We start from the raw sequence: 26941 nt of genomic DNA, 5'->3' as shown, positions 1-26941 counted from the left end.
AGGTGTCTGCTGAAGTCTTAAAATTTCTCTCTGATATATAAAAATACATCAGAAAGGATATTCATATGTTTATTCATAAGTATTTTGACAATCTAACTTTCGTACACTTTTTAAAACTTAAATTCATGTAAAATCAAATTCTTTATCCTCCACTCAACAATCAAATAAACTAAACAATTTCATAAAATGAGACACAAATATTGAAGTAACATTTTACTTACATGAATTGAAAAATAATGATTACCCAAAGAAAAGTAAACACACACACATACATAAACGCACATTCGGGGACCCACTTTCTGGGCTAAATATACCAAATAGCCAAGTTAGTTGTGAAGTCTGACTTGAAGGCAGAATGTCTATGTCAATATTTCCAAAAGTGTTTTTTGTAAAACAGTAACAGGAAGTTAATAGCTACTACTTGAAAAAAAAGATGGAGAGAAAAAATAAGTTTGCATTAAACACAGGTGAATTGACTTTTTTCTTTTTCCTTTTTTTTTTTTTAATACTGCAGGACTCCTCAGGGATTTTAATATTCCAACGAGCTCTGCCAGTCTTGAAGGAAGACCCATGGTATACAGTGTCTCCCATGTGAATTTGACCACAAAATCCTTTCAGTAGGCAAGATTTGATCAGATGAGTGTCTCCTGGACAATATTGGTTTGCCTAAATTTTATTTTCAGAAAGAATATTTTCACTAGTTTTTACTAATTTATAAAGTAGGCTATTATATGGAAAATGCATTTGTAGTATGTATAGTGCATTTCTCATGCATTGGAGTTGTACATTCCTTGAAATACAACTAAAATTTAAATTACCATAGAAAAAAATAACCATTTAATTTCTGCTGACATTAAACTAAGTCTTTTTCTCTGTCATCTTATAGAACTTTTAGAGTGGCACAGGATATACATTTGTTTCCTACAAGTGCAAAATTAAATACATGCTTACCTCTAGTTGATATGAATGTTACCGTGTAGATATTGCTCTGGGGATTCTGTGTTCTTGTTACTTGAACTGTGTCTGGTTTTATAGACCAGAGGTCATTCAAGGCTGACTGCAGTATGAATTCAGAAGCATCAGCAGGTAGGAAGACTTCGGATTGGATTAAAACAAACAAACAAACAAACAGAAAAGTTGAAATCTGAGCTACCGCAGCCAACACTGATGTCTTGTATTTACATTTTTAAAGCACCTACACTCTGTACCATGTAAGTTATCACTTAGAGAAATTGTATTTTGAAATTGATTCAAGTTCAGTAATATTGAGTATTTAATTTGTGATCTCTTTGAGGACAGGGCTGATATTTTATTGTCCTAATATTCCCACAGTAATAATCATTGGATTTGGCAAAGAATAAACAATCATCAATATTTACTGGTTAAAAAAATTAACATTAATAGTGAAAGTTTTATTTTAGGATTTGTTATAAAATATAAAAATGCGGCCGGGCGCAGTGAATCACGCCTGTAATCCCAACACTTTGGGAGGCCGAGGCGGGCGAATCACAAGGTCAAGAGATCAAGACCATTCTGGCTAACTCGGTGAAATCCCATCTCTACTAAAAATACAAAAAATTAGCCAGACGTCGTGGTTGGTGCCTGTAGTCCCAGCAACTCGGGAGGCTGAGGCAGGAGAATGGCGTGGACCCGGGAGGCGGAGCTTGCAGTGAGCCGAGATTGCGCCACTGCACTCCAGCCTGGGCGACAGAGCGAGACTCTGTCTCAAAAAAAAAAAAAAAAAAAAAAGAAATGCAATGTTGTTTTTGTTTTTTAGCTGATAAAAATTGGTGTTCCATACGCTTATCATTTATTTTAAAAAATTGAAAGACATGTTTACTTCTGTGCAATGATGAATTTAATTCCTTTAAAATTTTTTATTTTTATTTTAAGTTTTGGGGTAAATGTGCAGGATGTGCAGGTTTGTTACATAGGTAAACGTATATCATGGTGATTTGCTGCACCTATCAACCTATCATCACCTACGTATTAAGCCCAGCATGAACTAACCTAATGCCCTCCCCGCACCGACCCCACCCCGCAACAGGCCCCACTGTGTGTTGTTCCCCTCCCTGTGTCCACGTGTTCTCATTGTTTAGCTCCCACTCATAAGTGAGAACATGTAGTGTTTGGTTCCTGAGTTAGTTTGCTGAGGAAATGGCTTTAAGCTCCATCCATGTCCCTGAAAAGGACATGATCTTGTTCCTTTTTATGGCTGCACAGTATTCAATGGTGTACCACATTTTCTTTATCCAGTCTATCATTGATGGGCATTTGGGTTAACTATTCACAATTCCCATTTTCTTAACTTACACCTGTGAGTAACAGATATATAAATTCCATGTGCATTTAGATATATAGTTATCATTATTATTGGAAAATGATGGTATATGCCAGAAAGTTATTTGTATGGATGTTGTTTTCTATCCCAGTCTGAAGGCTTTTTACCATAATATATTTTTCTGCTTCTTTGTCTAGCCTATCATCAAAACTATATTTTCTAGACAGTATAATTTGACTGGAGCAAATACTTTATGGCTACATCTATGCATGAACAGAAACAGTATCTCCCTTATTATTTATAACTTACCAGTTTTTTCCATATTATAGATTAATCTGTATTGGTAAGGTGAACATGAATTAGCTTCCACACAGGGGCTGGTTACCTTGATCTTCTGAACTTCATTAATTGCGTTAGTTGTTTCCCAGTTTTCTAATGTTATAACCTATTTTCCAATTAAAAAATATTTTTAATATATGAAAATTATATATACTTTAAAAGCATCATAACTCAGCTATTCAATGTCACTTTATTGCTCTATTTTACTACAAATGACAAGTAACAGCCTTTTCGGCTTATAATACAGATACTCAAAGTCATAATTCAATAATTGTCCATGACTGCTTTCACCTAAAACAGTATCTTACCTAGTAAAATTAATAACCAAATTGAGATCCTGCCTTCGGACATTTACTTTCTGTAAGTGGAACTATAATCATAGCAAACCTGTACTTCCTGGATGATTGTTGACTGGGATTTGATAACTTGTTCTTCATTCACTGCATCTCCTGTTTGTTGTTCAGTATAAACATTTTGATACTGGTACAGTCCAACATCAACAAATGCACTTAATGTGTACTCCTGCAGCAAGATTTCAATATAATATCTGGAAAATAGAGTAACTAATGAATATAACTTTTTTCCACAACACTTGCCATGATATTATTTTAATGAATAAAATATCAACATTATTTTAAAAGCCTGCCTGTTAAATAACTTATATTGTAGTATCTCATATTTTAAATATTCAAATGTTAAAATTTTCATAGCAGTTTGTTAAAATAAAATGAATTATGTAAGGTATCTGCATTAGTAGAAAGTTGTTCTCATTCATAAGTAATTCATTCAGCTTAGTCAATAAATATTTATTGAAGACAATACTATTTCCTATACTCAAGATCCTGAAAAATAACCCTGTCCCTGGCATATAGCAGAGACAACATGCAGAGGTTAAATATTGTAATGTGTTCAAGAAAATGTCAGGCTTAGACATAGCATATATTTTATACCTGAGGGGTTATATTTGTCAGGAATAAAAGTTCCTACTTTCATGTTCCTTAAATTTGGCTCCATTTGTAACTTGGGGAATAAAATATTGCCTCAGGAAACTTTTACTGGTCAGATTTACTATGGACCTCCAACTAGCTGGATGGGATTTTCACTTTATATTTTGAATTCCTGATTCTTGATGTCTCCTGCCCCTCATCCTACTGGGTACCCAAGGTAATGCCTTCACTGAGCAGCTGTTACAGGAGAGTACAAAACTACTGCTTCTCCTCTAAATCTCTAGCAATGTCACCATTGCTCACATCTTTGGAGAGGACAGCTGGGAGCTTCCCTAAATTGTCTCACATCACTCAACATACATTCTTATATAGGGAGAATCAGTATCCACAGTTCATGAAAGAGTCTGAATGAGGGAAATTTATCATGTTTCATATGTGCAGAATGATGGGGTTCTGGATCATCGCCCGATGGAACTGATATTTGGGGATTATATCAGGCTCTTGACTTCCATAAGAACCTGTTCATCAGTTCTGCTGACTTGAGATGATCAACACTAATTAAAGATCAGAATTCAAAGAAGAACCATTAAAATTTTGCATCCTTACTCATGGCTTTAAACTATTAATTAGGTACTTTCTTTGTACTAGACAATAAACTAAGCACTTTGCAGACGTTATTATATTTAATCGTCACAAAAGTTTCATAAAACAGATATTATTCCTTTCTCCATATGAATAACAAACGCTAATGGAATTTTAAGAATTCAAAATTTTTTTAAACTAGTAACTGAGGGAGAATTCCAAACAGAATAAGGTGACCAAAAACATATGCACTAGAGGAAACTATATTTGTGGTATTTGAGTAGAATGATTTAGCAATATGAGCTACCTTTGGAAAGGCTTGAAAAACCACACTATAATAAACCAGCTAGAGTGGCCTCAATTTCAGATTTCACAGCAATCATTGTAAGCACAGTATGTAAATTCCAAGCTGGTTTTGCAGGAGCACAGACACCAGGCAGCAGATGTATTAGGAGTTGCTTTCACTCAAACTCTGTGCTCCTGCCAAGCTGGTAGACTGAATTCATTTTCCAAGAACAAGCCAAAGTCTGAAAATGTACTAACACTTAATTGCAGTAGGGATTAATCAGGCACTCCATTTATCCTGACCTGGCCCAGTAGTTTTCATGGTTATAGAAGAAAATGTTTAATATATAAAGAAGTGAAAGTAGAAGAAGGAGGAAAAAAGGAATAAAACTTTTTCCCCATGTCAGTATTACCAAGACCTCAGCGAGAACATTCAGTGTGAGAACATTAATTTGCTCCCAGGTTCCGTTGATCCCAACCCTCCCTGTCCAGTTCCATAAGATCCTCATGATGCTGCCTCTGAGCATAACTTCATCAATATCTGAAAGGGTGATGAGGTAAATTTATAAAGAAAAGAGCATTCCTCCCATCAAGAAGGGAAGTCTATTTCTGCATCCTTGAGTCTAGGCTTGGTCACTTGCTTTGGGCAATGGGATATCAGCCAATGTGACACAGACAGAGTATTGCAGAGTGTGTGTGCATTAGGACTCCCCTCTTTACTGCTGGGATCACATCCACAATGTGAGAAACTTGGGCTTGTCTCCTGGATGATGAGAGACCACGTGCAATGGGATGCCCCAGATATCTAAGACTCAACCATGCCTGCTGAGGCTCCAGACATGTGAGCGAGGCATTCTAGGTTACCAATCCCCAACTAAACTAGTCAAGACTAAATGAACAGCTCAGCCAACTATAAAATTGTGAAAAATAATACACACTTGTTGTTTGAAGTTGCTACAGTCTGAAGTGCTTTGTTATATAGTAAAGTCTAATAGATCCAAATGATGAATATGATCTCAGTGCATCTTTTGATGTTCTTCATGTTAACTCCATTCCACCACCTTCTCCATTTTGAATGTATCATGTCTTTTATCTTCCTGTTTCCTAGGAATTCTGAATGGCTTTTTGAATGGGATTATCTGGTATTTGGATGATAATCCCACTCATGGGCTCCTTGGACTTGACCTTTCAACACTAAGCGATATGCTCTGTCAGTTCTGGCAGTGTATTTTAATATTCTCAAATTTCCAGTACCTGGCTCAGGGCCTGGAATAAACCAGTTAATAACAAATATACATTAATAGTGGCAACAATCTATGTGGTTTAGTGATTTTTCCCTAGCAATACTGAAGAGCTCAGCTGCAGGAACAGAGAAATTAGATGGATGGATTGACTGAGAGGTCCAAGTAAAGAACTAAGAATAGGATCAAGTAATTTCACAAAAGTGTAAGTTTGCAACAGGGTTATTCTAGACTTCAAATTTCCCTGGTTAGCTGAATGCCAGTATTCTTGAAAATAAAGAAACACATTTGAATAAAATTATAGCGAATGACCAATTATAAATTAAGCCAATAAACTAATATCCACTTCCACCAATAAAAATAAATTGAAAATATTTAAAAATATAGGCCGGGCGCAGTGGCTCGTGCCTGTAATCCCAGCACTTTGGGAGGCCAAGGCGGGCAGATCACAAGGTCAGGAGATCGAGACCATCCTGGTTAACACGGTGAAACACCGTCTCTACTAAAAGTACAAAAAAATTAGCGGGTCGCGGTGGCGGGCGCCTGTGGTCCCAGCTACTCAGGAGGCTGAGGCAGGAGAATGGCATGAACCCGGGAGGCAGAGCTTCCAGTGAGCCGAGATCAGGCCACAGCACTCCAGCCTGGGCGACAGAGGGAGATTCCGTCTCAAAAATAAATAAATAAATAAAATTAAAAATATATATATATATTTAAAAATATAAACATAAAGTTTGTAAATACCACACAGTAACTTAACGACAAGAAAAAACCTTACTCTTTTCCTTTCTGCAGATGAATATCCTCTGATCTTTGTGTTGGACTGGAAAAATAACTGTTGGCATTAGCAGAATGATAGGCAATCCTCACCTAATCCCAGAGAGATGGAGAATTTATTAATAGACCTTTTCAACTTTACTTATTTATTTATCATTTATTATTTCAGTCTTAGAAATTTCATAAGTAGAAAAATGTAAAACTACTTTATATTTTTCTTTTAAGATCTGTTATCTACTATGCTATACTTTTTTAAATTATCAAAGCTCACTTCATTCCTTCTACCCTTCAGTAACATCAACAGTACTGTACCGAGTATGCTACACAGATCATAGCTTTTCCATAACTAGAACTGCAGTGGAAACTAAGAAGATACATACCAGGAGAAAGGCAGTTATTGACAAATAAAATATTCTTTCGCTCTGTGGAGAACTTTGAGAGATTTAATCCAAATTAGATTGCCAAAGATTGCTAAATGGTTCTGCACACTAGAGTGAGAGGACTTTGGGCTTCCCATTATGAATGATTATACCATCTTTGGAGTACACATGCTTTGGAGTACAAACTATGATAAAAATTAGAATTCATAAATTACAGGTAGCAATTTAAACTTACACAACCAGTTTGGGAAGCAATTTTGCCACATAAGTTGAGTCATAAAATGTTAAATTGATTTGATCTGTTAGTTTCATATTTGTGAAATTGTCCTAACAAAATAATCCCAAATACAGAAAAGTTTAATGAACATAGATGTTCAATAGAGTAGTATTATTTGTGGTCATAAAACACCAGAAGTAAATAAAAACTTATCAGTAGGGAGATGGTTATCTAAGCTTGGTAAACCCATGTAATAACAGTACTTAGTCATTAAAAATAGTGATTATATAAATTGTTTAATAAAATTAGTATTTAATACTAGTATGTGAAAAACTACATACGAAATTGAATGTATAATTCTATTTATGAAAAAAACAAAATAGTGAAATGACTTTTATCTCATGACCAAGTAAATGTAGAATAATGAAATATTTTCAGGTATGGGAAATTTTCTTGTAGGCTATAGGTTTTCCATCATCTTATATCTTGTATCATATCCAGGATAATAGCCAAGAGCCAAACCACATGACATCATTTCTCATACATTTGTAATACATTCATTTGTTTTGATTTAAAGTAAGTAAGATACATATAAACATCATCATAATGTTTTTATAGTATCAAATAGTATTCTGAGGTTTCCCTACCTTATCTTCTGGAAGTCCAGTCTGGCTAAAATAAATAGCATAACGGTCATCACCTTTGATGTAGAATCTATAAACATCAGAATCTGGGGCCACCAAAAATCCAGTAAAGCGTGCAACAAATGTGTCTTGTTCCATAGGCCAAATATAGGAAGCTGAATCTACCCAACTGGCACCCATGTACCCGGGGGTTTTTTCATCGTATTCCAGTATCTCTTCCAGATGTATTGGACGACTATTATTCCATACCTCAAGCTTCAGGCCTCTCCCTCCTAAGTGTGATGAAATAAAATAAGTCTTTCATCAGGATCATAATGCAATGTCTCAGGGGCTTTCTATTTGGGTGTGGGTTATAGACTCTGTATATCAATTCATATTTTTAGCATGTGTGAAAACAAAACAATTACATATTCCCCTACACTTACCTGTAGCCAGGGGGCAGCCTGCAATTTGTTCACTATTACTTCACTTATTTGAGCCTCAGTTTCCACATGTGTAAAATGGGAGTAATAATATTTGCATAGCTGCTATAGGAATTATGTATAATACATATATAAAACATCTAGCATTTAAAAAGTGCTTTATGTAAGATAATATATAGTAATTTCTACTTATGATATAGCTGATGTTGCAAAACTTCAAGATTCATGCCATTTTAATACAAAACCTTTGCCTTGACTATTCTAACAAAAGTAAATTAATGGCTTACAAAGCCATTAATCAAAGAAGAGAAAATGTTGGCTTTCATGTTTCTCTCAATATTTGTTTTACTTTAAAAAAAAAATACTTCTACTCTAGGATTTCTTCTCCTTCTTGGACAGAATCAAAAACAGGATAATCTCAATAAACTGTACCTATACTTGCCAGAATAAACCCTGTGATTAAGTTTTTTTTCCTAATCAGAAAGGAGCCATCTCTCTTTTTCTTTTCCTTCAACTGCAACAACAATTAGGCTTATTTCTTTCTTTAACAGCCTTAAGCTTGTCTGTACATGGAAAATAATGGCTACTCTTCTTCAGCTGAATTTGGTTGAAGACAAGCTTGAGCACTTCAAACTTTTACAGCAGCAGGGTTTAATGATGTATACAATTTTCTTTAAAGTCATCAATTATAAATTATCAAAATTATTTTCTTAAACTGCTCAATTTTTCCTAATATTCAAACCAAAGAAATGTAAGAGGTTGGTAAACCATTTAATTGGCTTCAAATGTGAAACAATGACACGATTATAAACAACTTTCACTGTGCAAGCAAGATATGAGACACACACCACATGCAGACACGTGTACAGCATTTCAATGTTATTAGTGTAGATAGGAAAGCAATTTCACTGGGTCACAGGGTGAAAGTCTGAAAAGAATTTAGAGTAACATTTCTCTCATCTCCTGTTTTCACTCCCACATTTTTCTAGACAAGTGAATATTTAACTTCACCTATTTATCTTTTTTAATCAGAAAAAAGCATTTTAAAAATGTCTATGTAGACTGTACCAAGTGTTAGTTATCATAATTTAATTAGAAATAAAAGCATAATTAAGCTCTGTCAGTAGAGATGTGCTGTTTTCAGTAGGGTGTCTTGATAATTTAGGCTGGGTTTTTCTCCACAGGTGCAGCTTTGTGGCAGTGATTTTAATAGAAATATTTTCTAATCCGGAAAATGTAAATTTTAAAACTTGGAGGAAATTTCTTACAATTCTTCCTACAAATTCTAAACTCTAAAAAGTTTAAATAATATTTTTACTAATATATTATTTTTATGTAAATATAGAAATGGCCATTTTCCCTGATGGTAACTTACCTGGATATACAGCTTTGAGAATATGAGGTTTTGGGGGTGTCTTGCAACATATACTCTTTTCCGTGACATTCAAAGTATTACAAGGTTCACCTATAGAGAAGCAAGATACAAAACCGTTACTACTGAAACTTCAGAATGCAATCACATCAGTGTATCTTTAAGCACTTTTGCAATTAAAACAAAGTTGCATAAACAAGAGGCAAATTGGGGCTCTTTATTTCCTTTACATATTCTCTATTAAAGCTTTTCGTGCAATAATTGTCATACTTCCAGAAACCAACATTTTTTCTGGTGGAACATCACAAGCCTGAGATAGAAAATTTCATAATTTCTGAGATTAATAATTTGATAATACTATGTCTTTGCACAAGATATCACTTCCGAATCCAAAGTAAAAACTTCTATTTTGTTCCGTGGAGATAAACTGCTGAATAAACCCGTGTCATTCAGAATTTGCAAAGGTAGATGACCCCAGACCTCTTGAGTAGGAAAAATGCTGGTTTAGTCCAAGTTCTTCAAATGAAAAAAAAAGGGGGGGTAATAACTGTTAAATGGCATTTTCACAGATAAACTGAAACTAAAACAGGAAAAAAGCTTCAAAGATAGCTATTATAACTTTTACATCAGCACAATTAGACTTGCGAGAAGAGTCTATGTTTTAAACCTCCATGTGTTCCTCACAATGCCTCACATATGGTCAGCCTCAGAAAGTAGTCACTGAAATGGCAATTGCAGCCCATGAAATGTGAGGACAACGGAAATGGAGAGAGATATTTTTGCCAAGTTTTGTTTGATAGCCTGGAAATTTTAAATTTTGACACTACTTTTCTCTATTTTATTTGTTTCTGTGTTTTTTGAGGCAGGGTCCTGCTCTGTCACCCAGGTTGGAGTGCAGTTGCGTGATCATAGCTCACTGTAGCCTCCACCTCCTGGGCTCAAGCAGTCCTCCCATCTCAGCCTCTCAAGTAGCTGTAACTACAGGCATGCACCAATACGCCAGCCATTTTTTTTTTTTTTTTTTTTTTTCCGTAAAGACAGGTCACCCTGCGTTGTCTAGTCAGGTATCAAACTCCTGGGTTCAAGTAATCTTCCTGCCTCAGCCTGCCAAACTGCTGGTGTTACAGGCATGAGCCACTGCACCCAGCCCCTTTCATTATTTTGAATGTTTTATGGATGCAAGAAATTTGAACCAGAAAACAGTAAATAGGAACAGTATATTAAACCAATCACCCATTTTATTGGAAGCAAAGGAAAGGCACATAAACATCACATTTTCAATAGATTATTGAGTATTCAAAATCTGGAATCTGGTTGCCATATTAATGGTAATGAAGGATGATAGAAAACTAACATGTTCTCTTTTCATATCAACAGCATCATAGTCGTATGCAAAATAAACATAAGATCAGATTATAAAACATATTATATAAATTAAAAGTGCATTATGGCCTGGGTTTTAATGTTTAAAACATAAAATCTGGTCAGATTAATACATATATGAATTTTAAATATTTATGGCCCAGGTTTTAATATGTATGCCAATGACCAGCAAGGATTCATGCAGACACGAAAGAAGACTGTATAAATATTACATGAGGTTGCTTAATATCCATTTCTCTTTTTTCTGAAATCACATTTTGGCTGGCTTGCAGGCAGATTCTGTAAAAGGTAGAAAGTACTTGAGCAAGAGGACCGTAGAAATGCATATGCCTTGTTCCATGGGCAGGCATCCTGTCCCCTGACTAGCAATAAAAGTGATGTCATTATGGCTGAATGGGAAGATTCCCAAGATCACATTCACTCCTTTTGAGCTGCATAGCTGCCTACCTCTGAACAGATCTGGACAGGACACATAAAAGTGAAGCATAACCACAGAACCAAGTCCTACATGCATTTGTAAATAGACAACTCATTGAAATTACTGCTCTTTTCAAGGCCAATATCATCAGTGATTACTGATGTCCAGATGAGGCACAGTATATGAGAAGAATATGAGGAGAACAACCCAAAATATTACTTTAAATTTCCTCACAATTAGCTAACTCGTTGAGAAATAACAACCATTCAAAAAGGGCATTTAAGAGCTTCTAAATTAAGGGTAGGTGTGTCCTTAAACTGTGGTGAGGAATTCATGGATGGCAGCTGCAATGCTGCTACACAAAGCCTGTTGGTGCCAACCCTAGAGCTCAGGTGCTATTCACATGAGATTTCAGGGAGTGGCCCTTGCTGGAAAATTGCAATGGAAAGAGTATCAAACCCCAGAACCAAATAACTGTGTGAAAATACTCAGATTCCAATTGAAGGCATGAGTTGAGAAAAGACTATTATTAGTATTACGAATTATTAAAGAACAGGCAGAATTAGTGGTAAAAAGGTAATATATCAAAAAAACATGAGAAATACCTCCAACTAGAACTCTGATGGGGAAATCTGTCTGATCAAAGAACTGTCCACTTATTGTCAGCGTGGTGCCACCTCGAATGCTTCCTTGTGAAGGAAAAATCATAGTGATCTCTGGGGTAAAAGCACATTAAATAAAATACCATAAATATTACACATAAATGCAAATGCCTGATTTTTTAAAACTTCCAAATTACCTAGCCATAGCACCTTTGTTACCAACTGCATCAATTAGGTGTTTCATTACTTTCTCTGATGCAATCCTGCAAAAAAGACAATAAACATGGCATTGACAGAGACTTACATTCCATGAGGAGCAGGCTTTGGTGTTGACTGGTATTAAAGCAACTTTCATAATACGAGCATTAAAGAAGTAAGGAAAACCTGAGCTGAGCAGGAAGGCAGGTAGAACCACTCTTCTTCCATACGCTCTTGAAGAATGAACCTTTCCTATGTTCATGGACCAACCTCTTATAATTTTCTCTTCTAGTAATACATTTAACTATGATTGAACTTCTTGTGGCTTTGTATATATAAGTTGTAGGTATATTGTAAAATAGTCCAGTACATGACATATGGCAGATTCTTACTAAAATTTATCCTTATTAACTCTGTCAAATACCTATGTATTCTTACATATGAATTTCACACTAAATAAGCTTCTAGGAAAAGCCAAGATACATCACATTTGATTGATTCCAAGACCCACCTTTTTTAACATCTTTGAAATCTAAATGTATCTTTCCATTACTCTTGACCTGGAGTGGAGTACAATTCTTTCAGGATGATTTGTGTTTGTTCTGATACTCTCCAAGGGATACTATCAACCTGAGACCTCTTTAAATTAAATTATGATCTTCTTGAGGATTCTTTTGGACCACACTGAGAGCACAAATCTGAGACAGTTTCAGTGGTCTCCAAGTTACCAAAGCCAAACTTTAGATTTTTTGACTTTACAATGGTGCAAAAATAATGAATTTGGTAGAAACCATATAGTAGTTAGAATTTTGAATTTTGATCTTTTCCCAGGCTAGTGATATGCAGTAAATACGCTCTCCTGATGCTGAGCAGCACAGCCAGCAGCAGCCCCCAGTCAGTCACTCAATGATGAGGGTAAACAACTTGTACCTGCAGAGCACTGTGTTGTCAGATGATGTAGCCAATGTGAGTGTTCTGAGCACGTTTAAGGAAAGCTAAGCTAAGCTAATACACATTCAGTGTATTAAATGCATTTTCAATTTAACAATATTTTCAACTTATGATGGGGTTATCCCACTGTAAATTGAGAGGCATCTATACTGGTTTTTGGTTAAGATTGACAGTGGAGATTTTTTCCCTCCCTCTACCAATAGCCAAAGTTGAAACATGCAAATTTCCCTGCTGTCCGTGTTAGTGTAATGAGTTTATTTTTCAATCAATCTTACACTAAGAGTATTGTCTGCTGTGGGGGAGGTCCTGCTTAATGTTGTAGCTTTCTGTTAGACTCCCCATCTTAGGCATTTTTCCTTTCCTAGCAGTACATCAAATAATATAATACACCTTACACTCATTGCCTTTGGTTTGGTTAAATCAATTATACACTGTCTTCCCCCCTACAACAGAGTGAAAGAAAAGTCACATACCTGCATATGTTTGAAACATTGAAATTTTATTGAGAGAAGAAACAAAATATGCCATTTTCTGTGGAAAACTCCTGTTAAAAAAAGGTTAAATTTTCTGCTTTAAATGATCTTTAATTTAGGAACTTTTTTGTTTAACTTCGGTGATAGTAATTATGTGATAATCTGCAAAAGAGCAGGATGAAACTTTTGCAAGAGGATAAGAATTTTCTTTATTCTGATTTGGTTGTTGGTGACATACATATATACATTTGGTACTGAATTGCAATCTATATCTCAATAAAGTTGATTTCTTTTTCTTTCTTTTTTTTTTTTTTTTTTTTTTGATGGAGTCTCGCTCTGTTGCCAGGATGGAGTGCAGTGGTGCAATCCCGGCTCATTGCAACCTCTGCCTCCCGGATTCAAGGGATTCTCCTGCCTCAGCCTCCCAAGTAGCTGGGACTACATGTGCATGCCACCACGCCCAGCTAATTTTCTTTTATTTTTAGTAGAGTTGGGGTTTCACCATGTTGGCCAGGATGGTCTCTATCCCTTGACCCCGTGATCCGTCCTCCTTGGCCTCCCAAAGTGCTGGGATTACAGGTGTGAGACCCTGCGCCTGGCCCTAAAGTTTATTTTAAGAAATTATATTGACATAAAAAAGCATACAGGAGGATTACCCTTTATAAAGGCTAGGATATTCTGCTGACCATGCCAGTCTGTCTTCTTTTAGAACCTCTTTTTTGTTCTAAGATGAGGGATCACGCTAGGACCTTTCAATTGATTATGCCGTTTGATCTTTACATCAACCACATGAGGTAGGTGAATTTCAGAGAATTAACTTAAGATCACACAGTAAGTAAGTGGCAGACACAGAACTGGACCCAGGCAGTTTGAGTCCAGAGCTGTGGCTCCTCCTCACCTGTGTATTACACAGTACTCCTCCTCCGCCCACTAATCTGTGTGACACTGCAAGTGGATGACAGCAAATTAGCAATAATTGACCGGGTTAAAACTGTCCTTAATAAACACAGTGCCTATTATTCATAGATACGCACTTATACTTCTATAAACCTAAAGAATTAAGAAGGAAAATAATTCTGGAAATTAAATGCTGTTACTTTAATTATGTTCAAGACATTCTCCATTAGAAAAGTTAAGAAATTCAAATATTAAGACTCATATCTTATTCATCATAGTTATACTGAATTAGAATCTAAAAGAATAATGTAAATCTTGTCATTGAGACCAATAATTAACACTCCTACAAATCTAACCCAGGCATTACCATGTTTATTTGCAAGACTAAAGAGTCTCTGGAAATATTTTATGCTAGATTAGCTACTTAAGAAGTTCATGCTAGATTTCATATTTTTATGTCAGAAGCCTTTTAGCTGATTTCCCAAAGATCTGAAACCTTGCTAGCTCCAACGATATTGCATCTGGTCAGATCCTGCATCTCAAAAATTAACTCTGCTTCTTAAGTTAGTGGGGAAATTGCCTCCTGAAATAAAATTTGAATGTAATTTATTTTGGATGACACTGAGGTTGTTTTCACTAATTCATTGATAATGACTAGGCATTTCTCAATTAAGGCAGCGTCGTCTGAACCTTATCAGTTTGGAACAGCTGTTGTTTGAACTTGGGGTAATAGAGAAGAGAAGGTTGGCTATTAAAAGAAATACAGAATAGATGCCACAGAAAGGCCTTTAATTGGTTCATTTGATATTCAACAATGCTCATGAAATTTGTGAAATATCAGCTTTATAAGTTAATGAATGATTTAACATTCAAAAAATACCATGTAATCTTAAAACTAGGCTTTAAAATCATAAATGTCATATTTCTAACAGTTATCTTAAATTCATAAGAATATTTTATACAGAAACACAAATTTCCTCAATTCTAAGGCATTTGTACAAAGGAACAGGCATTGGCTTTAAAATTGGGTAGGGGGTGGAATTATAAATTGAGTCCATAGAATCAACAATTTAATGCAGTATTTTTGCTTCTATTATATGTGAATTTGCTGGCATTTCTAAATTGAAAGTTTCTGGGCATGTTAATGCAGCATATTGATTTATGAGTACTTATCAATCACATTCAACGTTGATCACTCAAATCTTCTATTTTTGGATAATTATTTCTCTGAGAGACATATGATGGATTTGGCAATTAATGCTTTTCATACAGACTCAGAACTAAGAATTCATTTTTCTTTCACCTTGGGAAGGTTGCTACTAAGAGCATTTTTAAAAATCATGTATAGTTCAAAAAATCATTTAAAACTCAATAATTATTGTCCCTAATATGGTTTTCTAATATGTTCAACAAAATCCTGTTGCCCTGTCTTATCAAGTCGTATATAAGTAGGTCATCCCTGAAGAGAATAATTGTTAAGTTATGGGACCCTGTCATGTGTCCCATGTAAATCACAAAGTTGTATTATAGCATTGTTTATATATCTTCCACTCTGATTTACTCTTAGTTTTGGTCTAGCCTATATTGGTCTATAATAAAGTGTCCAGTCAGGCATCATTTTGTTATAATGACACCTATTGCCTCTAGATGTCTAGAAGTAGATGGTCTCTAAATACAATGCTAGTGCACTTGAGTTCACTAACCAATTGCAGTTCCATACATGAAGGGACAAAATCTCATCCTTCACTTGTAGTCTGTGAGTGCTGCCAGGAATAATATCTACTTTGATTGTAATATTGCCATTTTTTCAGACCTCTGATCATTGTTCAGAGACAAAAAATAAATTAACAGATCTTTCCTATTATTGATCTACTATAGCTATATTAGGATTGAGTGTTAATGCAATTTATTTGGATTTCTGTCAACTCACTTTCTCAATAGGAAACACTGTGACATTTTGGGCAGAACAATTGATTTGGGTTTGGCACATCATGATACTGCCCACTAAAGGCCATTAACATACCCAGTTACTGTGACAGTCAGGGGATTCTCTACACATTTGCAAATGCTCCCAAGAGTAGGGAAATCCTGCTATGGTATGGAATCCTGGATCAGTATCGTAAGTAGTGATGAAATATAGTACTGGTTGCTGAATCACTCCATCAGTCATGGCAAAGCACTGGAATAAAATGCTCAGGTCCTAGAGTTAGATGGCATGAGTTTGCACACTAATGCTGCTTCCTACTAGCTGAATATCCCTAGGCAAATTATTTAATGTTTCTAAGTCTCACTTTCCCAGTGGATAACATAGGGTGGATGATAACACTTAATTTATCCTTGGGAGCTTCTTTAGGAGGATTAAACTCGATAATGTATGTAAAGTGCTTAACACCATGCCTGCTGCTAAATGTTCACTATTATTATCTATAATATGGGGTTTCAACATGCATTGAGATTTGCATACTCTGATATTTCTATAAAAGTATGATGATCTTTCTTACTGAAATTAGAATGTAGAACATCTGGAAATGAGTTCTAGTTTTATTAAAAGTCATAAATATGAGTTACTAATATTGCTGTTAAGATGCACAATTGAAAGATATAACTACCATCTTTCATAACTCCTTATGTCTTGATAACTTCAAAGAAAATCTTTATCAGGTAATATTAACCATGAGGTTTTATTTATTCTCCCATTAGTTTAAATTTGAATTTAATTGCTTTAGTTATTTAAAAAGTTACAGTTAAATCAGAAAAGCTGCAGTACATAAAATAATACTTTTCTATAACACAAGTGAAGATTTTTATGTTATTTTAGTTAATGCTAGATTTCCCTACAACAGAAAGGTTATGTATGAAGCCTAAATTATGAGAGAAAAGAAATCACAGACTCTTTAACTATTAATTTGGGGAAATAAAGTAGTTAAGTTTTTAAACCTCTGCATCTATGGCACAAAGTAAATATACATTTTATCTTATTTACCCAGTTGAATAAATTATAAAAATTATTATTTACAAAATAGCCTACCTTCCATAATCGTTATCTAAGATGAAACTGACATTGTGATGACCTGGAATTAATGAAAATACACCATCAAATTCCCAATCACAGAAGAACAATAACTCTATATTACAAAGCTGATTTAAAAGCAGAGAAAAAGTACAAAATCAAAATTGTACTTATCCAATTTTCTATTCATCATCAAAGAAATAAAAATTGAACTGTCTTAAAGCAGCCACTATATAAAAATATACACAATGAGGTGTCTTGAAGTTATAACTAGAAACACCTAGCAAAATATGATCATGAATGAAGAATAATAAAAGAACAGATATGTAACCATATTGCCCTGAAATTTCTTTTATTTATTTAACAGCTATTTAATTGTTCAGACACTGTACTAGAGGCTGAGAGAGCAGATATAGGGTGAGCACACAGCTTGTCCTTCTTCTAACAGAACACAATGTCTAGTGGAGGGAACAGTTAGCCAAGAGCAATGACACAGAGAACTAAAAATTGTGATAAGGCTGTTAAAAAAAAAAAAAAGTAGAATGAGCTTTGAAAATGTAAGACAGGTGATGACCTAGGCCTTTTTGAGAACATGACATTTTATCTGAAACGTTTAGGATAGGAAGATTGCAAAGGGCCTGAGACAGAAGGGAGGGAAGCCCATTCAAGATTTAAAAGAAGGCCAGGTGCATTGGCTCACCCCTGTAATCCCAGCACTTTGGGAGGCTGAGGCTGGAGGATCACCTGAAATCAGGAGTTTGAGACCAGCCTGGCAAACATGACGAAACCCCATCTCTACTAAGCATACAAAAATTAGCCACGCGTGGTGTTGCGTGCCTGTAATCCCTGCCACTAGGGAGGTTGAGGCACAATAATTGCTTGAAGACGGGAGGCAGAGGTTGCAGTGAGCTGAGATTGCAGCACTGCACCCCAGACTGGGCAACAGAGCGAGACTCTGTAACACACACACACACACACACACACACACACACACACACAATCTATGTGTCTGGAGGACGTAGGTCAAGAAGAAAAGAACAGAGCAAAATTAAGGCAACAGGCAAAACAGCCAAATTAGACATGGAATGCTGAAGGGAAAAAGAAGAAAAAAAGAAACCTGAAGAAGTTTACCTTATATATAAACCATAAGAAAAGACTAATTCATACATGCTGGCATGAAAGTGAAAAGAAGCCAAGGAAAAGAGAAAATACTTAAAAAAAAAAACTGATGCAAAAGGCAGAGGAGGGATATCTAGGAGAGTACAAAACAGGGAAATAGAATAAGGCATCTGTAAGCATTATGAAGAAAGATGACCAACACTTGCCAATAAAAGTTCCAGTCGTCTTACAAACCATGGAACCCATATCTCCATTTGGATGATCCAGTTTTAGACCATACCTAATAAAAAACGTTAATGTCAAAGTTTATATTGACACTAAAATTTTAGAATATTGTATTTCTCTTAAAAACAACTCATTAATTTCAGAATATGAATCAGGACAGAAATTGTTGCAACAACCAAAATTTCTGTAAAATAAAATCATTTCCTAGACTTCATTGGAGATGTTTGAATAAAATTTTATATAACAAAAAATATTTTATAATTTTGGCTATGCCCTTTAATATTCCTTTAAAAGAGTTTGAGATACTGCCAAATGAAATAATTCCTTGATAAAGATATTGCTCAAAACATCTTTTCTCATAAAAATCTAAATAGTTCATATTATACTATCTTGAAGACTGAGTAGGATATAAGGTAGCACCTAACTGTAAAAATGATTGCTAATTTGTTTTGGGATATTATAATTTATACTGTATTATAAAGCATTTAGCTATGCAGTATTGGTAGCTATTACTATTTAAATTCAGTTTGCTTATATCTGCTATTTGTTTTTATAAAGAAAATAATTTGAAATACTTACAAATTATCAGATTTTGGTATGAGAAGTTCACAGGGCATTCCTCCAATGTAAACTCTGTACAAATATTTTTATTAGAAAAGATCAAGTTATGTTTAACAAATTGTTTCAAAAATGCGCTCCTCCCATCAACCTCACTGACTCCCTTAATTTTTTTTTCTCAATCACTTATTATTATCCACCACTCATTCACTCAATAAAACATCTACTGAACCTCTATTATGTGGCAGTCCCTGCTGTAGGTACTGGGACACATCAGTGAACGAAACAAAGATCCCTTTGTTACCCTCGTGGAACTGACATTTTAACTGGGAAAGACGAATAAAACATTATAATCATAACATATTTAATGTGTTAGAGGTGTTAAGTACTACAAGAAAAGACAACATAGAAACAGATAATAAACTCATCCATCTGAAGTTAAATCATCTCAAATAAAAAGAATTTTGTAGTAGGTTTTATACTATAGGAATTAAGGTAAACAGCACAGCCATCACAAAGTTAACAGGAGAAAGAGGATGTGTAACAGCATCAGTGACACATGAATGAAAATAAGAAGCAGAGCACAGCCAGAGTTCAGCTGCAGGGAAAGCATCTGCCTCTGTATTTCCCCAGGTGATCGGGTCTGACCTATTACTTTGGGGCTGATAGTACCTGATGCTGTTGGAGGCTGGCAGGTGACTGACTGGTATTGGATTCTTTGCAACACCAGAATAAACCATCAGCTTTTGTGACAGCAAATCCCAGACTCAAAAAAAGGCCAGATACAAACTTGAACTATAAAAAATAAGGACTTTTGTTTGCAGAAAATTTTGAATTTTTTAATATACTTTTATGCATAAGTCCATTCATTTGATTATTACATTAGGATTGTATAAGCAGGTAAACTGAATTGTTGTACCCATTACACATATTCATGGATTTAAATTCTCCTTCTAATCTCCTGCCTCATTCTAGCTAAATAATAAATTTAGCAGCTAACACTTGGAATAGGTTCCTACGACGTTTAATCCTTACAAACATCTTATGAGTTAGTTACTATTATCCTTCAATTTTGCACATGAAAAAACTGAAACAGAAAGCTTAAGCAGCTTGCCCAAGCCCACAGACAATGAGGGGTAGAGCAGGGATTCAAACTCAGTTTGGCTGCAGTCAGTGTTTTTAACCACAGTTGGTAATCCACACAGTGGTCTGGGTATGTGTACCTAGAGGAAAACCACCCTATTTGGTCTTAAATACATATTTTTTAGAATTCTTTTTATCTGATTTTTTAGAACAAAAGCTCCTTAGTAAGCACTAATCCCTCTTTCCATTTGCATGTCCTCTATAATTTCTACCTGGTCTGAATTTGGAGATTTAGTTGAATGAACAAGATTTGTGAGAAGCAGGTCTCCTGAATTCCTGCCCAGAACACAGCCTATTGCTCTCAACTCCCTCCCTACTAACAGAATCCAGGCATAATAAATTGCCTCGGGAGCCCTGGTATCATAATTAACATGGTAGAAATGAGATAAATTCAGCTCCAAGACTTTCTTGCCCACACATTAATAGATGTGTGAAAAAAAATCTGAATTTACATATAATAGCTCAGGATTTCCAGAGTGTAAGGATTAGGTAGCCTGACCTCTAAGGTTCCCTCTCACTGCAATTCTGTGATTTCATGGAATAATTTCCATCCAAACCCTTATATTAAGCAGAAATAAATTCCAGTTTCAGTGGAGGAAAAAAGGAAACTCTTTTTGAAAGTTAAACTTTCTATTTCCTGGCCTTATTATGGGAAAGGATGACTTAGAAAACCCTGTCTAAGAATTAGAATAAAAACCATTCATAACACTCAGCTATGAGAAGCAGACAAAATTTTTACTTCTACTAATCAGTATATATAAAATGTTAAATATCCCTACTTGGAAGTTCTTTTATTACATATAAGGAATTAGTATGAACATTTTCAGAAATTATAGATGCATACAAATGTGATTTAATTAAAGGTTCTGTTCTATACAATGCCAGATAAATCTTTATTTCACTTATTAAAATCTTTTAAATTGCTTGTTTTACAAAATTATATATTTGTGTGTGTGTGTGTATACCTCACCTTTATAGCATTCAAAAAATTCTCTAATTGTTGAGTTGCTATCTGAATTGTTTAACTTATCCGTTTACCTGTTTTATGCATGAATTCGATAAACATAAAATCTTGAAAGCCATAATTGTGAGTCTATACTTTTTTTCTATAGGAAATAAATAGGGCTTTCAGTCTTTAAAGGCAGGATGGAAATAATACCATCTATGCTACAGGAAGAAACTCTAGTGACAATGCTAGTTTTCAGTCCAAAATGTGGACAATTTTTTTTTTTGACATTAGCTAACTAGCCAAAGTTACTGTCTAGTTCACAGTTGGCAAATGGAAAAAACAGGATTCAAAGCTTGGCCTGTTAATGAGTTATTGACAATATTTGGTTTCAGCACTTGCCAGTATATCATGAAGCAGTAGAAAAAGTGTCAAATACTGTGTTACGAGACTTGTGTTCTACTCCTGACCCTGACTAAGCTATGTGACCTCTAGGCCTCAGGTGTTTTTATACACAAAATGAGGCAGTTAGATTAAGTAATAAAGGCCTTTAGTAATAAATTTGTATGACTATAATTCAATTACTGTTGGACTTGTCTGTGAGTTTCTTCTATTAATAAATCCATCACAAAACAATAAGAAATTACATCAGACCAATAAAGAAAGACATATCGACCATTGCTTTCTTGTCAATGTATCTTCCAACAGTCTGTTTTACTTTCTATAATATGGCTGAAAACACACTGGTTAGTTCTACCACATTGTAATGGGATTTAATATCATTGGCCCATTATTTCTGGAATATTATATCTCATTTATAAGAGTGTATTTCCAAATCAAGATTACCTCAAAATCCTAACATTTTTCCCATTTGAGCTTAGTGCAATATTACTTCCATAGACGTCAGTGAAGATTCTGCCTTGGATTGTTATTAGTGTACCTGAAAACAAACAAAAACCCCAAAAAGGTTCTGTGTAAGAAAATCTATCCACACACTTAATAAGAAAACATAAGAGATTTTCCCAATAAAACAAGGACCCAGACACTTATACCCCATGTTTGCCACTATTGTTTAGCATTGTTCTGAAAGTTCTACAAACACAATAAAACATGAATGAGTATCTATAAATATTTATAGATTAGAGAAGTATAGCATAGAAGACAGGATGATATTCTGTAAGTACTGCTTGGGTCAATGGGTGATTATTTGAGAAAATAAAAAGGATCTCTGTACTGAAAAGTAAGAGAAATCTTAGATGAAATAAAAATGAAATATAAAAAATAAAACCATAACAATTCTTGAAAAATAGGTGAAAATTTATATAATATTTATATAGTTTGGATAGTAGGATCTCCAATCACTTAAAAATGAAGAAAAAATAATAAAGATTAAGATCCATAGATGTGATAATAAAAATCAAAATTTGTCTGGATGACAGAAAAATCATTAATACATTTTAAGATAAATTCAAAATATATTTCTTACATATAACATATAAATGGTTAATATCCTTAAAATATAAAGAATACTTGTAACTTAATAAGAAAAATGGTGAATAACTTTAAATTAAGCCAAGGAGATAAACAGTTAATGTATAAAAGAAGGAATACAAATGGTCAATAGGGAAAAAATAAGTTTAATTACATAAATCAAAGAACTGGAAAAAAATTAAACCTACTGTATATAAATTCTTCAAAAAATAGTACCTAGAATTGTCAAGGTTACACATTCTCTGTTATTGCCGTTGGGATTATAAACTTGAATAATATAGTAATTATAACCCTGGAAACAAGTTGAATGTACAAGTGGTGGGTGAGCGGGCGTGGATAAATACATTACAGTAGATGAAGACATAGCCATTGAAAATAGATTGCTAGCAGGACTAATAAAGAAGAAAAGAGAGAAGAATCTAATAGATGCAACAAAAAATGATAAAAGGGATATCACCACCGACCCCACAGAAATACAAACTATCATCAGAGAATACTATAAACACCTCTACACAAATAAACTAGAAAATCTAGAAGAAATGGATAATTTCCTGGACACTTACACTCTCCCAAGACTAAACCAGGAAGAAGAAGCCTGAATAGACCAATAGTAGGCTCTGAAATTGAGGCAATAATAAATAGCCTACCAACCAAAACCAGTCCAGGACCAGATGGATACACAGCTGAATTCTACCAGAGGTACAAGGAGGAGCTGATACCATTCCTTCTGAAACTATTCCAATTAATAGAAAAAGAGGGACTCCTCCCTAACTCATTTTATGAGGCCAACATCATCCTGATACCAAAGCCTGGCAGAGTCACCACAAAAAAAGAGAATTTTAGACCAATATCCCTGATGAACATCGATGCAAAAATCCTCAATAAAATACTGGCAAACCGAATCCAGTAGCACATCAAAAAACCTATCCACCATGATCAAGTGGGCTTCATCCCTGGGATGCAAGGCTGGTTCAACATACGCAAATCAATAAATGTAATCCAGCATATAAACAGAACCAAAGACAAAAACCACATGATTATCTCAATAGATGCAGAAAAGGCCTTTGACAAAATTCAACAGCCCTTCATGCTAAAAACACTCAATAGATTTGGTATTGATGGAATGTATCTCAAAATAAAAAGAGCTATTTATGACAAACCCACAACCAATATCATACTGAATGGGCAAAAATTGAAAGCATTTCTTTTGAAAACTGGCACAAGACAGGGATGCCCTCTCTCACCACTCCTATTCAACATAGTGTTGGAAGTTCTGGCTAGGGCAATCAGGCAAGAGAAAGAAATAAAGGGTATTCAGTTAGGAAAAGAAGAAGTCAAATTGTCCCTGTTTGCAGAAGATATGATTGTATATTTAGAAAACCCCACCGTCTCAGCCCAAAATCTCCTTAAGCTGATAAGCAACTTCAGCAAAGTCTCAGGACGCGAAATTAATGTGCAAAAATCACAAGCATTCTTATACACCAGTAACAGACAAACAGAGAGCCAAATCATGAATGAACTTCCATTCACAATTGCTTCAAAGAGAATAAAATACCTAGGAATCCAACTGACAAGGGATGTAAAGGACCTCTTCAAGGAGAACTACAAACCACTGCTCAGCGAAATAAAAGAGGACACAAACAAATGGAAGAACATACCATGCTCATGGATAGGAAGAATCAATATCATGAAAATGGCCACACTGCCCAAGGTAATTTATAGATTCAATGCCATCCCCATCAAGCTACCAATGAGTTTCTTCACAGGATTGGAAAAAACTGCTTTAAAGTTCATATGGAACCAAAAAAGACCCCGCATTGCCAAGACAATCCTAAGTCAAAAGAACAAAGCTGGAGGCATCACGCTACCTGACTTCAAACTATACTACAAGGTTACAGTAACCAAAACAGCATGGTACTGGTACCAAAACAGAGATATAGACCAATGGAACAGAACAGAGTCCTCAGAAATAATACCACACATATACAGCCATCTGATCTTTGACAAACCTGAGAAAAACAAGAAATGGGGAAAGGATTCCCTATTTAATAAATGGTGCTGGGAAAATTGGCTAGCCATAAGTAGAAAGCTGAAACTGGATCCTTTTCTTACTCCTTATATGAAAATTAATTCAAGATGGATTAGAGACTTAAATGTTAGACCTAATACCATAAAAATCCTAGAAGAAAACCTAGGTAACACCATTCAGGACATGAGCATGGGCAAGGACTTCATGTCTAAAACACCAAAAGCAATGGCAACAAAAGTCAAAATTGACAAATGGGATCTAACTAAACTAAAGAGCTTCTGCACAGCAAAAGAAACTACCATCAGAGTGAACAGGCAACCTACAGAATGGGAGAAAATTTTTGCAATCTACTCATCTGACAAAGGGCTAATATCCAGAACCTACAAAGAACTCAAACAAATTTACAAGAAAAAAACAAACAACCCCATCAAAAAGTGGGCAAGGGATATGAACAGACATTTCTCAAAAGAAGACATGCATACAGCCAAAAGACACATGAAAAAATGCTCGTCATCAGAGAAATGCAAATCAAAACCATAATGAGATACCATCTCACACCAGTTAGCATGGCAATCATTCAAAAGTCAGGAAACAACAGGTGCTGGAGAGGATGTGGAGAAATAGGAAAGCTTTTACACTGTTGGTGGGATTGTAAACTAGTTCAACCATTATAGAAAATGGTATGGCAATTCCTCAAGGATCTAGAACTAGAAGTACCATATGACCCAGCCATCCCATTACTGGGTATATACCCAAAGGATTATAAATCATGCTGCTATAAAGACACATGCACACCTATGTGTATTGCGGCACTATTCACAATAGCAAAGACTTGGAATCAACCTAAATGTCCATCAGTGACAGACTGGATTAAGGAAATGTGGCACATATACACCATGGAATACTATGCAGCCATAAAAAGGGATGAGTTTGTGTCCTTTGTAGGGACATGGATGCAGCTGGAAACCATCATTCTCAGCAAACTATCGCAAGAACAGAAAACCAAACACTGCACGTTCTTATTCATAGGTGGGAACTGAACAATGAGATCACTTGGACTCGGGAAGGGGAACATCACACACAGGGGCCTATTATGGGGAGTGGGGAGGGGGGAGGGATTGCATTGGGAGTTATACCTGATGTAAAGGACAAGTTGATGGGTGCTGATGAGTTGATGGGTGCAGCACACCAACAAGGCACAAGTATACATATGTAACAAACCTGCATGTTATGCACATGTACCCTAGAACTTAAAGTGTAATAATAAAAATAAATAAATAAATAATAAAAATTAAAAAAACAACAAAAACAAAACAAAAAACAAACAAACAAAAATTGGTAGTTCTTGCTTTTTTTTTTTTTTTTTTTTCAGATAGGGTCTTGCTCTGTCATGTAAGCTCAATCATGTCTCACTGCAGCCTCACACTCCTGGGCTCAAGTGATCCTCTCGCCTCAGCCTCCCAAGTAGCTGGGACTAAAGGTGCATGCCACCAAGCCTGTCTAATTTATGTATTTATTTTTATTTTTTAGAGACAGGAGTCTCATGATGTTGCCCAGGCTAGTCTCAAACTCTTGGGCTCAAGGAATTCTTGCATTTTGGCCTCCCCAAATGCTGAGATTGCAGGCATGAGCCACTGCGCCTGGCAGATAGTTATTTTTATAATGAAAAAAAATGCTATTTAAAAATTGCAGGTATTATACTAATTTTACATACTGAAAAATAAACACATTGTTTACCATGAAACCAAAAGTTATTTCAGATGTCATATAACAGACCTGGCGTTCCAGATAAAGGTGTGATGCTTCTTATTGTTGGGGTCCTAAAACTTTTTGCCTATAAAAAGAATAATGTCAATATGCAAACTTATCTCTGTTTTGCTTCTAGTTTTGTGAAATAATTTCTTACATTATTAAATTTCAACAATATTCTTAATGTAACTGTCTTATAGCAAAGAAGATAAAAATAAGATGAACCTAAGAGTTAATTTAGAGGATAGGAGCATCATGGTTTTGC

General features: G+C 35.1%; 1 protein-coding gene across 2 annotated transcripts in view; it reads right to left on the bottom strand.

Annotated features, from left to right (window-relative positions):
* Window positions 1-26941, bottom strand: part of PKHD1L1 (PKHD1 like 1) — a 167713-nt gene that overhangs the window by 125830 nt on the left and 14942 nt on the right. For both annotated transcript variants that reach the window (XM_028852869.2, XM_015145876.3), the window contains exons 5-17: window positions 26704-26761; window positions 22254-22347; window positions 19340-19393; window positions 18742-18815; window positions 17435-17477; window positions 13510-13580; window positions 11891-12001; window positions 9488-9577; window positions 7694-7962; window positions 6451-6542; window positions 3008-3167; window positions 2591-2726; window positions 952-1095 (exon numbers count right to left, since the gene is read on the bottom strand). In XM_028852869.2, coding sequence (XP_028708702.2) covers window positions 952-1095; window positions 2591-2726; window positions 3008-3167; window positions 6451-6542; window positions 7694-7962; window positions 9488-9577; window positions 11891-12001; window positions 13510-13580; window positions 17435-17477; window positions 18742-18815; window positions 19340-19393; window positions 22254-22347; window positions 26704-26761 — 1396 coding nt within the window. The remainder of the gene's footprint in view (window positions 1-951; window positions 1096-2590; window positions 2727-3007; window positions 3168-6450; window positions 6543-7693; window positions 7963-9487; window positions 9578-11890; window positions 12002-13509; window positions 13581-17434; window positions 17478-18741; window positions 18816-19339; window positions 19394-22253; window positions 22348-26703; window positions 26762-26941) is intronic.

This window comes from Macaca mulatta, chromosome 8, assembly GCF_049350105.2.
Source record: "Macaca mulatta isolate MMU2019108-1 chromosome 8, T2T-MMU8v2.0, whole genome shotgun sequence".
Taxonomy (NCBI): Eukaryota; Metazoa; Chordata; class Mammalia; order Primates; family Cercopithecidae; genus Macaca; species Macaca mulatta.
Note: the sequence above shows the minus strand (reverse complement) of the source record. Positions and strands in the feature narration are given on the sequence as shown.